At 48.9% G+C, this 15000-nt stretch overlaps 1 protein-coding gene across 1 annotated transcript in view; it reads right to left on the bottom strand.

The window, feature by feature from the left end:
• Positions 1-15000, bottom strand: part of dock3 (dedicator of cytokinesis 3) — a 63922-nt gene that overhangs the window by 21362 nt on the left and 27560 nt on the right. The window contains 17 exon segments of the mRNA XM_067234088.1: positions 355-436; positions 570-610; positions 612-672; positions 1433-1533; positions 1930-2027; positions 2611-2782; positions 3091-3193; positions 3487-3647; positions 4214-4282; positions 4284-4339; positions 7020-7145; positions 8543-8631; positions 9847-9994; positions 11010-11022; positions 11024-11071; positions 11288-11335; positions 11337-11370. Of these exon segments, the coding sequence (XP_067090189.1) occupies positions 355-436; positions 570-610; positions 612-672; positions 1433-1533; positions 1930-2027; positions 2611-2782; positions 3091-3193; positions 3487-3647; positions 4214-4282; positions 4284-4339; positions 7020-7145; positions 8543-8631; positions 9847-9994; positions 11010-11022; positions 11024-11071; positions 11288-11335; positions 11337-11370 (1450 nt within the window).

The raw sequence follows: 15000 nt of genomic DNA, 5'->3' as shown, positions 1-15000 counted from the left end.
GCACCGGCACTGTGGAACCACAGGTGCCAATTGAGTCACAGAGGGAACTCCAAATATTCACCAATTCAAACGCTATCTGATCCAGGTCTAGTATTAGCATAATCAGGAAAACACGGACACACCTTTCCTGCAGTCCTAAAGACTGAAATAGCAACACTGCACGAGGACAGGCTCGGGTTAGGCTTGACTGCTCGGGGAGTGAATCAGCACTGTCATCATCTCTAAGAGGGGCTATTTCACCACTTTCATGTATTATTGACACGCTCGCCTTGGCAATAATAGAAGTATTCTCTCGTCGTGCCAATAAAGCGTTGAAAGAGGGCTCGGATGGAGAGAGTGAAGGCATGACCTCACCCTCATGGCTTCCTGGATGTGGTCCTGTCGAACCACCTCTGCAGAGCGGTCCATGTACCACTTCAGACAGCGAATCAGCTCCCTGTTCACACACACACACACATTTACATACACACCACACACACACACAGATTTGTCAGAGAGTGCTGGGGGCGCTTGAGGCCCTGGAGAGGGGCAGCTGGAGGTGAAAGCAGCTGCAGGCAGCAGGAACTCACTTGTAGGCCAGTGCTCCAGCGAAGTGCTTCTGGATGTAGGTTGTCCATGACGGGCCGGAAGTGATAATACTTACTGTCCCTCAGCAGGTTAATGATGAAACACCTGAGAGACAGGGAGAGAGAGAGAGAGAGAGAGAGACAGGGAGAGAGAGAGACAGGGAGAGAGAGAGAGAGAGAGAGAGAGAGAGAGAGAGAGAGAGAGAGAGAGAGAGAGAGAGAGAGAGAGAGGAGAGAGAGAGAGAAAGCAGGAGAGAGGAAGAATGGGGAGGGATAGACAGAGAGAACAGGAGAGAGGGAGAGAGAGACAGAGAGAGAGACACAGAGAGAGAGAGAGAGAGAGAGAGAGAGAGAGAGAGAGAGAGAGAGAGTGTGAGTGCACCGGGATGGAGGCCAAGAGGATGTCACACTTGTCGCTTCAGTGACATGACTTAACAGTAGGGAGAGGAGCATTAGTCAGCAGAGAAGGCCTGGTCTCAAATGCCCATATGCCCCCATTTCACACACACACCCACACCCACACACAATACCAGGCCACTGAGTAGCTTTCCAACATGACAGATACCTCCAGGTGTGTATCTGTGTGGTGTGTGTGTGTGGTGTGTGGTGTGTGTGTGTGTGTGGGTGTGTGTGTGGAGGTGCGTGTGTCTGCATACGCAGCCCTGCCAGACAAAGACTCCCTGGAGCTTTAGACAGCAGGCAGCTGTGAACTCTAATAATCACTGGCTCTTAGCCAGCTGGGACACACACACCCTCATTACTGAGACCAGAGCGCACACACACACACATGCAAACACACATGCACAAATGCGAACACACACGCGCGTGCGAGAACACACACCTGTAGCCAGTCCGTATGGTGTTACGCCGTGCTGTAACTCACCAGAGACTGGAACACCAGGGGGCCATACTTGTCTGTGTTGTCGTCCAGGATGGAGAACAGCGTGTCCAGGATGTCCTGGAGGAACTGGAGAACACTCCGTCACCACGGGAACACAGTCGACACAGTCGACACAGTCAACACAGTCACAGTCAACACACAACACAGTCAACACAGAACACAGTCACACTCAACACAGTCAGCACACAACACAGTCACACTCAACACAGTCAACACACAACACAGTCAACACACAACACAGTCACACTCAACACAGTCACAGTCAACACACAACACAGTCACACACACAACACAGTCACAGTCAACACACAACACAGTCACACTCAACACACAACACAGTCAACACACAACACAGTCAACACACAACACAGTCACACACAACACAGTCACAGTCAACACTCAACACAGTCAACACACAACCCTGGGCATGGCTCAGGGTCCCACCAGCCCAGCCCTGCTCACCTTGACAATCTCCTCTCCGCTGACGTGTCGCAGACGACCCAGGATGTCCATGACCCGGTCTGGGTGGGCCTTCCACTTCAGCAGGGCCAGCAGGTCCACTGGAACACAACCAGACCACACCCAGAGACCATGAACTACCGGGACCACACCCAGAGACATGAACTACCGGGACCACACCCAGAGACATGAACTACCGGGACCACACCCAGAGACATGAACTACCGGGACCACACCCAGAGACATGAACTACCGGGACCACACCCAGAGACATGAACTACCGGGACCACACCCAGAGACCATGAACTACCGGGACCACACCCAGAGACATGAACTACCGGGACCACACCCAGAGATATGAACTACCGGGACCACACCCAGAGACCATGAACTACCGGGACCACACTAGGACGAGACTCTCACACATCAGCTAGGTGGGTGATCACAGGCCTGACTGCTACTTAGGTGTCGGTAGGCCTACTGTTTAATGTTACTGTGTGTGGATCCTACCGTTTCACACAGCTAATCTTAGGCCTACCGTTGTATTTAATTTAGGTCTAAGTAGATGTCGTAGGCCTACCGTACTATATTCGTTAGGTGACAGTAAACCTAGTGTCCTATATCACCAAGGTTATAGTAGGGCTACCATTCTATTTGGGTTAGGTGAAAGTCCAGTAGGCCTACCGTTCTGAGTGAGCTTGGTGGAGGACAGCTGTGTGGAGATCCAGAGGGTCTCCTTGGTGCTGCGCTGGAAGATGAGGGATGAGGGCATGTTGGGACAGCCGTGGTAGTCATCCTTACAGCAGGGCAGGCCCAGGTACAGAGCATGGTTACTGAACGTGGTGTTCTCATCACACTGCAGACACAGGAGAGAGAGAGAGAGAGAGAGAGAGAGAGAGAGAGAAGAGAGAGAGAGAGAGAGAGAGAGAGAGAGAGAGGAGAGAGAGGAGGATGACAGAGACTTTAGACATGGTGAGGAAGGATGAGAGACACTCAGTAAAGGAGAGCAAGGATAAGAGAGAGAGAGAGAGAGAGAGAGAGAGGAGAGAGAGAGAGAGAGAGAGAGAGAGAGAGAGAGAGAGAGAAGAAAGGTGGATGAGAGAGACAGATGAGAAGAAGGCGAGATGGAGTAGAGAACAGAGATGAGAGTGCTGGAGTCTCGACCTTATAGACGTAGAGTTCATGGCTCTCGTCAGACAGGGTGGTCCCGTCCTCCCTCATCAGAGGAGAGAAGGAAAACCCAAACAGCTTCTTCTCCCCCCTTGTCCTTTGCTGTGGGAACCAACACACACAAAGGGGGATGTCACCAAATCTGGCAACCTTGAATTCACCACCAGTTTCACTTACTGGTGCCATACTCAAGATCTGAATGGTAGAGAACTCCTTCATCACTACAACTGGACGGACAGATATGGATTTATTTCACAACAGATTCTCTAGTGAGATGTATGTCTAATCATTCCCCCCCCCCCAAGCATATTTTAAGGCCTATAATCATCATAATAAAAGCTATCTTTCATCGGACAACAGTATGTCTGGAGGTGTGTGTGTCTGCTGGACTGACTGGAGCGGAACTCGAAGCGCAGGTGGGACCCTCGGAAGCGGTCGATGGGGATGGGCAGCTTGATGACCTCGCTCCAGCGGGGGCTGTTGTTGTGGTAGAGCACGTAGGAGTGGTGCTCCGCCATGGGGGGCTCTCCTGAGCCCAGACTGATGCAGTCCTGCGGGGGCACACACATTCATACACACACACATTCATACACACACACACATTCATACACACACACATTCATACACACACACACATTCATACACACACACATTCACACACACACATTCACACACACACACACACACACATTCACACACACACACATTCACACACACACACATTCACACACACACACAGACATTCACACACACACACACACATTCACACACACACATTCATACACACACACATTCACACACACACACACACACATTCATACACACACACATTCACACACACACACACACACATTCACACACACACATTCATACACACACACACACACACATTCATACACACACACACACACACATATTCATACAAAGACCCGCACACAAACACATTCATACACACATGCGAGCGCACAGGAGCACACACAGACGTGCACACAAGCATGAATAGATCAGCACACAAACGGACAAAGGGATACATAGGTACATTCATGCACATGTACAACGAGACGTACAGACGACCAGGAATGTATTCATCCACGGGAAACAAACAAGACGCACGTACTTTCAGTATCTCTCCGTCAGCGTAGAGCACGTAGACCGAGACCTCGATGTTCTTCTGAACGCTCTTCCCCTCCCCTCTCAAAGTCTCCTCTCTCCAAGGTCAGATAAAGGTCGTTACGGATATCCCCTGGCGGACACACACACACACACTTTGTATCAAATTCTGTGAGAGCTAAAAAGCTGTGGGGGGGGGGGGAAGAAAACACAGAGGTGCAAACTTAATGAAACTGGTAATGTAAGCCGCCTGCTCTGCTATTTTCAGAGTGCACACTAGGACAACACAGGCGATGATAGGGCTGACTCCACCTAAACATCCATCCTCTCTGCATCACTGCCATGCCCCAGCCACTCCTGAACAGATAGCACTGCTATCTAGTCCCCACAGACTGTGTGCATGCGTGTGTGTGCGTGTGAGAGAAAGTGAGTGTGAGAGTGTGTGTGAGAGTGCGTGTGAGAGTGCGTGTCTATTCAACAGCAGTTGGGGCTTGAGAATGAGTGGCTGGACAATGAGCTTTACACAGCAGCCTCAGTTCATAATACCCTGTAAGCTCTGATTTACCCAGTCCAGTTGTTTGTGTGTGTGTGTGTGTGTGTGGTTCACTCATTCTCTTTGTCAAGTCTCCTCTTTCAAAGAGAGATTCCGAATGTATAAGCTGAAAACACACACAGAGACACACACACACACACACACAGAGACACACACACAGACACAGAGACACACACACAGACACAGCTGCGCTCACATATCAGTGTGTGAACTTCAAAGTGGGTCTGGTGCAGCGGTTCTCAAAGTTATGGCCACGACCCCCCCCCAAGCGATAGAAAGGGGTGGGGGAGGGGGACGATGGGGGGGGGGGGGGGGGGGGGGGGGGGGGGGGGGGAGATAAGGAGAGAGGTATCTACTGCTGTAGGAAGAAGCCGGCACTATAATGGGAAGGGAAGAAACGCAGGAGAAGATCCGGGCTGGTGCTTAAGGGTCAGAGATATCTCCCCACTGGAACCTGCCACTCAAACGTGGACTTGTTATGTGTTCATCTAGTTACTTGTCGTTCTCCATGACGCTTTTGTTGCTGTGTGCTTAGACACTCGAGACACAATTAGATGAACTGACTGACTGACAAGATGCATTGTAGGATTGCTTTGTGCAACGGTGGTGTTCCATGAGCTTTAAGCTGTTTGTAGATAAAGATATAGCATAAACAATTCAAGTCTAGTATATTTCACTGTCTTAGAACCAAAGTGTTGTTTTGCTCTTGGCTAATGCATCCTGTCCTTCTAGCGTTCCGCCTGGTGATGAAGTAGTCCCATTAAGCTGTCTCTGCTGCACATAAACACACACATCACGACCCGCTGCCTCTTCACAACCCTGCGTCACTCCACTAAGCAGGCCCGGCTAATTGTGAGAGGGAGCAAACAGCAGCAGTGCCGCGTGTCTTCCTGGATCATGGGTGGGCCCTGACCAGGTTACTTTTGATTGGGTGGATGATCATAATAAAAGCGTGGGATAGGTTGCAGTGATCGACATTAAGGCTTGTCCGATTGTCCGGGACAAGTACAAATAATTGTAGGACAAGTATAATGAAGATTGAACTTGCCAGAACGGACAAAAAAAAAAAAGGTTTCTTAGTATCAGTGCAAGCAAAAACAAAATTTTTGTCCTTCTATAATGCAGCTACAGTCTGACATCTAATGAATCCGCGCATTTATGAATGGAGTACCAATCGTGTCCTCGCGATTATATCAACTTTAACTCTCTTAACTTATTCAGATTTAAATCAGTTAGCCGACATTGGCGTTTAAAGTGGAGTTCAGTGAGAAAATGTTTCTCAATACACCGAAACCTGGGCAAACACCCTGGTAAGCGCCCCATCCCTACACCACGATTAAACACCAATCAACCTAATGCTAAAAATGCCTAGTAGCCTACGAGGCGAAAAGAGTGAGGAGATTGGTCTCGACCTGGCCAGAAGAGTTTCCCTGGCTTCACATATAGGCTACTGATGGAGAGAGATGATGTCGGCTACAGCTGGCAGCTGTGCTGCGTTTTGCTCCTAGATTTAGACCTAGCCCCGGTAAATTGTAGAGCTAGCTAACTACTACACTTCTGCTGTGTGCGAATCGCAGGAGCTAACCAGTCGAAGGGCATACAACAATACAGGAGCACACCCCACAATTTCCCCAGAAATTGTACCCTCTCTAGTTATCATTTCAGATCCTCCTCTTTGTTCAAAGTTCCAAGCTCTTTTAGATATGACACATGTATGCCTGCCTGTCAATTTCTCACAGTGGCTTCAAGCAATTTGTACGAAACAAGCCCAATCAGTTATAAAATAACATTTATCAATTTGCTATCTGTCGATAGTTGTCTTTTTTATACATTAGCAAATGTTTTTGTTTTGGACAAGTACATTCAGGTGTTGGACAAGTAAAAAATATGTCCAACTTGCCCAAAGGACAAGTGGCCCAAAAAAATGTATGTCAACCCCTAGGTTGGACTCGGATGGTTAATACTTGAGCAAACACAGCTTGAATCAAGCGGAACGACCTGTGGAAGATTTGATGGATCCATTCACCCTCTGGTTGGAGTATTGATCTTCAGCATTGATCTCCGGTATTGGCTTTCTAAGATGTGTGATTGGAAGTAGTTGGTTCTGCATGTGGATGGTGCAAACAGCCGGCTACAGTAGCTCGTAAGCTGGTCCCATCATGGAAGTCAGTCAGTCAGTCTGTTAGCTAGCCTCTAAGTCAATCTGCTAGCAAGCCAGTCAGTCTTTCAGTCAGTCTGTCTCTCCCACACACACACTAACCTGGCATGATGACGTCAGGGAAGCCCAGCTTGCGAGTGATGGCCACGCCCCTGTTGAAGATCATGGGGTTCTCTCTGCGAACCTGCTCCATCTCTCCTCTCAGGAGCTGGAGAGAGATGATCAGACCTGAGGGATGGAGGGAAAGAGGGGAAGGGGGAGAGAGAAAGACAGGAAGATCAGGAGAAGGGAGTCAGGTGGCTGAGCGGTTAGGGAATCGGACTAGTAATCTGAAGGTTGCCAGTTCGATTCCCGGCCGTGCAAAATGTCATTGTGTCCTTGGGCAAGGCACTTCACCCTACTTACCTCGGGGGAATGTCCCTGTACTTACTGTAAGTCGCTCTGGATAAGAGCGTCTGCTAAATGACTAAATGTAAGATGTATTAGGTGTTTGGCTCATTGACTGGCCATGTAGACTGTGCCCACTAAAGCCCCAGCATCTTATAACTCCTTTACTTTGTGCTCCTCTCCTAAAGCTCCACCCCGGTGTGCTGCCCCTGCTCTCCTCCTGCTCCACCCCTCTGTGCTGCCCCTGCTCTCCTCCAGCTCCACCCCTCTGTGATGCCCCTGCTCTCCTCCAGCTCCACCCCTCTGTGATGCCCCTGCTCTCCTCCAGCTCTACCCCTCTGTGCTGCCCCTGCCCTCCTCCAGCTCCACCCCTCTGTGCTGCCCCTGCTCTCCTCCTGCTCCACCCCTCTGTGCTGCCCCTGCTCTCCTCCTGCTCCATGATTCTAACAGACCGGCTGCCACATTATCCCCGATGACACAGATGTTCCCCTAGCAGAGACGTGAGGGGACTATTTGTCGGTGAGATTCTTTTATGACTCGCAGCAGCGAAGCCGAAAAAGAGCCCAGCAGGAGCAGCAGGATCTCTGCAGTCTCGACCTGGGCTGTCAGATCCTTCGTTGTGACAGACAGGAAACTAGAGCTAATGTGTTGGAGCTGTAGACGTGGACACACACACAGTCCCTCTAGACTGGCCTACGTCCTTTCCTGCTGTGGGGTTCTGGGACGCAGCGCTATATGGTTTGATGTGGTTAGACAGGTTCTAGGAAGCAGACGGCTTCCATTCCCACCATGCATCTGATGGGTTCTGGACTTTATAGTCTGGCTCTTACAGGGCTTTGGGACAGAACAATGAGCTCTTATAGCAGACAACATACTTCTGTTGTTTTGAAGCACACCCACAACCACTAGTACTTTATGTGCATGTGAGTGCGTGCGTGGCTGTGTGTGTGTGTGTGTGTGTGTGTGTGTGTGTAGGCTTATAAATGAGATCCGTTCCTGGTGGTTCTGCGACTCAGAGACTCACAGTGAGTTTCCTAGCAGGACCATCCATCACTCCTTCCTTCAGCCTCCCTCCCTCCCTCCTCCTAGCATCCTCCCTCACAGCCTCTTTATCCCCCCTTCCTTTCTGACAGAACTCACAGTCTGTTTCTATGGCTACAGGCCAATTCAGGCAATTGCAAATGTGGTACACAAACGCACGAATGCATACACGCAAGCGCACACACACACACACCTACCGTAGTTGGTGCTTGGGGCTGTGTATTTGGTGCTGGACTTGCGGATGATGTTTTCATGTATCTGATACCATTCATTCTCATTGTTACATCTGGGGAGAGAAAGGAAGAAGATAATGAGAGAGACAAAGAGAAAAAGAGATGGGGACAGAGAGACAGAGACAGAGAGAGACAGAGAGGGAAAGAGAGAGAGGGGGACAGAGAGAGAGACAGAGAGAGACAGAGACAGAGAGAGAGACAGAGAGGGAAAGAGAGAGAGGGGGATAGAGAGAGAGACAGAGGGAGACAGAGAGAGACAGAGAGGGAAAGAGAGAGAGGGGGACAGAGAGAGAGAGACAGATAGAGACAGAGAGAGACAGAGAGAGACAGAGAGGGAAAGACGCGAGCAGACAGAGAGATACATGCTGGTGAACAGACAGCTGAAGGAGAGAAGGAGAGCAGGATAGAGAATATCTGGCATTAGTATTCAACTCAGCAGATAACTGGAGCATGGAGATTCTACAGTGCACACATTCAGAGGCTAAAGTCCAACACAGCACATAAATGGTTGTAGCTAATGACTGTTGTCGGATAGGTAATGCTGTTTAATGAGTTTGGTCTGATTAGGGAGGTAGTTCTCTATAATGAGAACGTTCTAGGCCCTCAAGGTAAGTAACTGGGACTGGTACAGTGAGAGGAAGGGGGGTTTGTAGCTAGAAATTCAGGCCAGCTCCGCAAGCCTTGGTTGTGAAGTTTACTGTATACTAGTATCTCCTGAGACAAACTGTCTGGATGGTGACAACACTGATATGGATCTGCCCTGAGAGAGAATGATGACAAGCCCACCGCAATGCACCCTGGGAAAGATCCCTTTACTGAAGAGCTGAGAAGTCCGCCCATGGTGTGTCAGATGGCTGAGTGGTGAAGGAGTCGGGCTAGTAATCTGAAGGTTGCCAGTTCGATTCCCAGCTGTGCAAAATGACGTTGTGTCCTTGGGCAAGGCACTTCACCCTACTTGCTTCGGGGGGAATGTCCCTGTACTTACTGTAAGTCGCTCTGGATAAGAGCGTCTGCTAAATGACTAAATGTAAATGTAAATGTCTGTGAGTGTGTGTGTGTGTATGTGAGGCTCCTCACGTGTAGACTTTGAGGACAAAGTCCTTCTCCTCCTTCAGCTCTGAGATGGTCTGTGAGTGAGTGTGTGTGTATGTGAGGCTCCTCACGTGTAGACTTTGAGGACAAAGTCCTTCTCCTCCTTCAGCTCTGAGATGGTCTGTGAGTGTGTGTGTGTGTATGTGAGGTGTGTGTGTGTATGTGAGGCTCCTCACGTGTAGACTTTGAGGACAAAGTCCTTCTCCTCCTTCAGCTCTGAGATGGGTCTGCAGACGTCGCTCATGGCCAGCACAGCACAGCCGTGCGGGCGGCGGTAAGTCACATGGGCTGGGCCCTTCTTGGAGTCATTCAGCAGCATGCGACCTGTGGGCACACACACACACACGTGGTCACATGGGCTGGGCCCTTCTTGGAGTCATTCAGCAGCATGCGACCTGTGGGCACACACACACACACGTGGTCACATGGGCTGGGCCCTTCTTGGAGTCATTCAGCAGCATGCGACACTGTGGGCACACACACACACACGTGGACACACACACACAACATGTGAACACACACATGTAGAAGACTGCGGTCCATCAGGACCAAAACCTCACGCCATAAGAACAGTTTCCTTTCCATCTTGCTACTGGCCTCTTCAACAAGGCCAAGGACTCCCATTGACATTCATTCACTTATTTAACTATTATAAGTCCATCTAATGGCAATTCAGTATGCATAAGCCACTTTATCTCAGTATCCGATTGCACTATATGTTGACCATTCACGCTGCTCATTATTCTTATTTTTATATATATTTTATTTTATATTTAAATTGTTGTATTCTTAGATTGTTTAGTTCTTTAGAAATAGTTAAACTTTTGTACTTTTACTTAATTTAAGATCTGTATATGTTTAGTTGTTTTGCACCTCCCCTGCCACAGTAAATTCCGTGTTGTTTGTATAACATACATGGCGAATAAACCGAATTCTGATTCTGATGGGATAGACCTAAGAGAGCGTCCCTATCTTCCAAATGAACAAATACATTACAGTGAGTGTGTATGAAGGTGTGTGTCTGTGTGCGTGCGAGGGTGTGTGTGTGTGTGCATTCAGACAGCTTAACCCTTGTGCTGCCTTCGGGTCACATGACCCAAAGGTTCATAACGAACCATCGTTGTGTTTACCCAATTTTACCAAATACAAAAACAAATAAAAATCATTTTCTTTTAAACCTTCGCACTTGGGGGGTCTGAGACAGCCCGACGGTTAAAAAGAAAATGCTTCACTTTTTTGTATGCGGTAAAGTTGTCGCAATACGACGGTGGGTCACAATGACTGATGGGTCAGAATGACCCGAAGATAACACAAGGGTTAAAGGGGAGCAGTGTCTCACCCGTCCTGATGACCCTGGGACACGATGTAGAGATCTCTCTTCATGTCCTTGTTGCTCAGATCCTGCAGAGGAACATGCATACTGAGAACCATGAAGCACACATTCCACACAAGTGATGGCGGGGTGTAACAAGTGTGTGTGTGTGTGTGGTGTGAAGGAGACTGTGAAAAGAGCACAGGCAGTTTGTGTGTGTGGGTGAATGTGTGTGAGGATGAGTGTGTGTGTGTAGGTGAATGTGTGAGGATGTGTGTGTGTTTGTGTGTGTGCAGAGCACTTACCGTGAAGAGAGCGCACAGGCGGTCGGCCTTCTCTGGGTTCCTGGGGCCGTCCGTTCTTGTTCAGTCTGACCATGAACTTCTCACTGGAACCACAGAGGAACACAGCTCAGAATAGACCACAACCACACATCATCTCACAGGAACCACAGAGAAACACAGCTCAGAATAGACCACACAACCACACATCATCTCACAGGAACCACAGAGAAACAGCTCAGAATAGACCACAACCACACATCATCTCACAGGAACCACAGAGAAACAGCTCAGAATAGACCACAACCACACATCATCTCACAGGAACCACAGAGAAACAGCTCAGAATAGACCACAACCACACATCATCTCACAGGAACCACAGAGAAACAGCTCAGAATAGAACCACAACACACACATCTGCTTCAAACTCTGCTGCACCAACAACTGCTTGAAAATCAGTAAGAAAGCTGTTTCTTGGTGCACATAGAGGCAGACACACTCACACAGTTCTGTGTGCTTTTTCACAGTCCTCTTAACACCCAACACACACCCACACCCACACACACAGACAAATGCACACACACACACACACTCCTGTTCAAGATTAGCTTGGGGGAGCATCAGAATATTAAATAAATGTGTGCATAAACAAATATTGTAGACAAACATAAAAGTGTGGAGAGATAAGGTACACATAGCTACTTTAATTTTGCGACACAAAACACACACGCACACATGCACACTCACACAATTGTTGCCCTGCTAAGCACAAACAAGCATAAAGACCAGCTAAGGACTCTCATTATAGACATCAGCTTTTTTTCTATCACCTCCGAAAAGTGTTTTCTCTCAATTCCCTGAAGATACAAGAGCTCAAATAAACAAATCCTACGTATGCAAATACGGTGTTTCACCTCCATCAGGAGAGCCAGGCGGAGAGTTCCAACTGCAAGCTCGATTTTATTAGTTTATATTTCCTGTTGCTGGCTGCAACAGTGAGTCATAGAAAGCGAGGACAAGCACATCTCGAATGAGACACCAGAGGGGCCGGTGTGTTCACACAGCGGATCAGGCCAGTCTGCAGGGAGATGCCCAGACTGCAGGCAGACACACACTGTTGCTACCTGAACAGCTAGCATAACATTACTCTGTACTGTCTGACTGGACACAATACGAAATGTTGACAGCACTAGCTGTCTTTTAGGCCAGGGACCCACAGGAGGATATATTTTTTTTCATAACTGATTTTAAAACAGTGGGAGACCAAAGACATGAGGGACCGTTCCAACCGATTTTTACATTTTAATCCTCCGAAGGCATACACGAAACGATTCGGCCAGACGCTTGCTCGCTTTCATTGGTGTACCGTATCGTAATGACACCACACAATTGAGGATTGTAGGGGGAAAAAATCCTTTGCATTATCACAGCCAATCAGAGAGCTCTCTGGTCCCCCCCCCCCCCCGCCCCACGGCATGCGCAAGTAGCTACCATCGGACCTGATTAACATCGTGGAGGACAGAGGAGCATCTAGGCCTACAGCTCATTACACATGGAAAATACAACTTTCCACCTGCGTAGACAATTAACTTTTTCTATTCTGTTCTCTTTTTTATTCTGTCAGCTATAAAAACTCTATACAATACAGAATGAAGCAACACACAGGCAACAGTGTAGGGCTGTAAGCTAGAAGCCTGGTACTTGTAGTTTACTGGTCATTAAAACTCCATCTTCTTAGAACACACACTTTGGTCTAATGACTGCAGCTCCGAGTGAAAACCTTGCCTGAGGACTGGGAGGTGGGTGTGATTTATGTCTCAGGGTGCACAGGGTGAGATTGGTTGTTTGCACATACAGTATGAGGCGCCACCCATGGCTCCTTTTTCAGCCAGGGAGATAAATCAAGTGCACCTCTTCCTTCAGCCAGGTGTGTCTGCATCTCCAGCCTTGTCTCTTTTTACACAGTACATATAAAACACATCATCATTGTTATCACAAACTTCCAAGCGCACCTATGCCCATAACATGCCTACGACCCTGTGATCCTCATTGTTTACATCAGTGTTTACCAACTCCTGACTCGATGCACATTAGCAGTTCATCATCCGTGAGGATAACTCCCCAGAAAGCTGAGCGGGGAAGAGAGTGAACACAGTCTCTGTCAGACTCCAGGGTTATTTGATTTGTCTCTCATGAATGAAACCATCAGACGCAGGGGTTGTTGACGTCCTGCTGCGTCCTGCACTGTGTCAGGGAGCAGGGAAACAGTGCAGGAGAGGACTGCGTTGTATCTCTCAACAAACAGCTCACAGAGAGGGGAGGAGGAGGGTAGAAGGGAGGAGGAGGAGGAGGAGGAGAGAGAAAGTTAATAAAGTATGTTTGTATATGAGCAACGTAGGGAAATTAAGAACCGCTCGATGAGTCACGATGCACAACATGTTCTCTGGTTACTATAACAACCGCGGCATGGGGAATATTATTGGCTGGATAAGGAGACTGGTCTCATTTTGGGGTGGCCTGTACACCCACTCAGGTTAGCTCAGAGACAGGTTGGAGTGGGTGGTGCTGTCGTACTCACTGTGAGAGAGAGAGAGAGAGAGAGAGAGAGAGAGAGAGAGAGAGAGAGAGAGAGAGAGAGAGAGAGAGAGAGAGAGAGAGAGAGAGAGAGAGAGAGAGAGAGAGAGAGAGATAGGAGGAGGAGAGAGAGAGTAGATGGAGGAGAGGAGAGGGAGGGAGGAGATGGAAGGAAAGGAGAAGTGAGGAGAGGAGAGGGAGGAGAAGAGTGAGGAAGCAAGGAAAGGAGATGGGAGGAGAAGAAGAAGGGTGAGGGAGGAGTGTGAGGGAGGGAGGAGAGGAAGGAAGGAATGAAGGAAGAGATAGAGAAAGGGAGAAGAGGAGGAACATCCATATTTTTAGGAGGGAACTAGTATATAGAACACTGCAGTTGTGTTTAAACACTGTAGCCTACATCATAAACTAGTCTGGGTTAGAGAATCAAACACACACACACACCAGTATATATGTGTTGGTCTCCGTGGAAACGGTTAAGCAACTATAGCTTCTGCCTCTGGTTCACCTCTCAGATCCCAGGGAGACAGTTCCCAAGGAAACACAGTAAGTACAGACCATCTCAGGTCAGGATCGAACCGCAAACAAAAACATCCTTCTGCCACCGGACCAAGGGGACTTCCTGGTCTTCCTAGGTCTGAGACGCAACTGGGGGACGTCGAGAAAGATCTCTTACTGTTCCTCCAACACACGCGTGCTCCTTTAGACCAGGGTTCTCCAATCCTGGTCCTCGAGGGCCGCTGTCCTGCATGTTTTAGATGTTTCCCTGCTCCAGCACACCTGACTCAAATGAATGGTCATTACCTGGCTTCCACAGAGCTTTATAACAACCCATTCAGTTGAAACGGGTGTGCTGGAGCAGGGAAACATCTAAAACATGCAGGACAGCGGCCCTCGAGGACCAGGGTTGGAGAACCCTTGTTTAGACCATAAGGACAAGGCAGGGCTCCACAAGGTCTGGGGCAGGGCTGCAGGGTCACCAGAGACCTTCTCCAGCAGAGCAGAGCAGACAGCAGCAGAGGGAAGTGTTAGGAGAAACCCTGAGCTGGTGGAGACATGGAGCCAAACCCAGCTGGTATCCACTAGGATCTCTCCATATTAGGTTTGCATCACCGACACAGGATGTGGGAGTATGTGTGTTTGTGTGCCAGTGTGTTTGCGTGTAG

This window comes from Osmerus mordax, chromosome 1 (genome assembly GCF_038355195.1).
Source record: "Osmerus mordax isolate fOsmMor3 chromosome 1, fOsmMor3.pri, whole genome shotgun sequence".
In the NCBI taxonomy this organism is placed as follows: domain Eukaryota; kingdom Metazoa; phylum Chordata; class Actinopteri; order Osmeriformes; family Osmeridae; genus Osmerus; species Osmerus mordax.
Note: the sequence above shows the minus strand (reverse complement) of the source record. Positions and strands in the feature narration are given on the sequence as shown.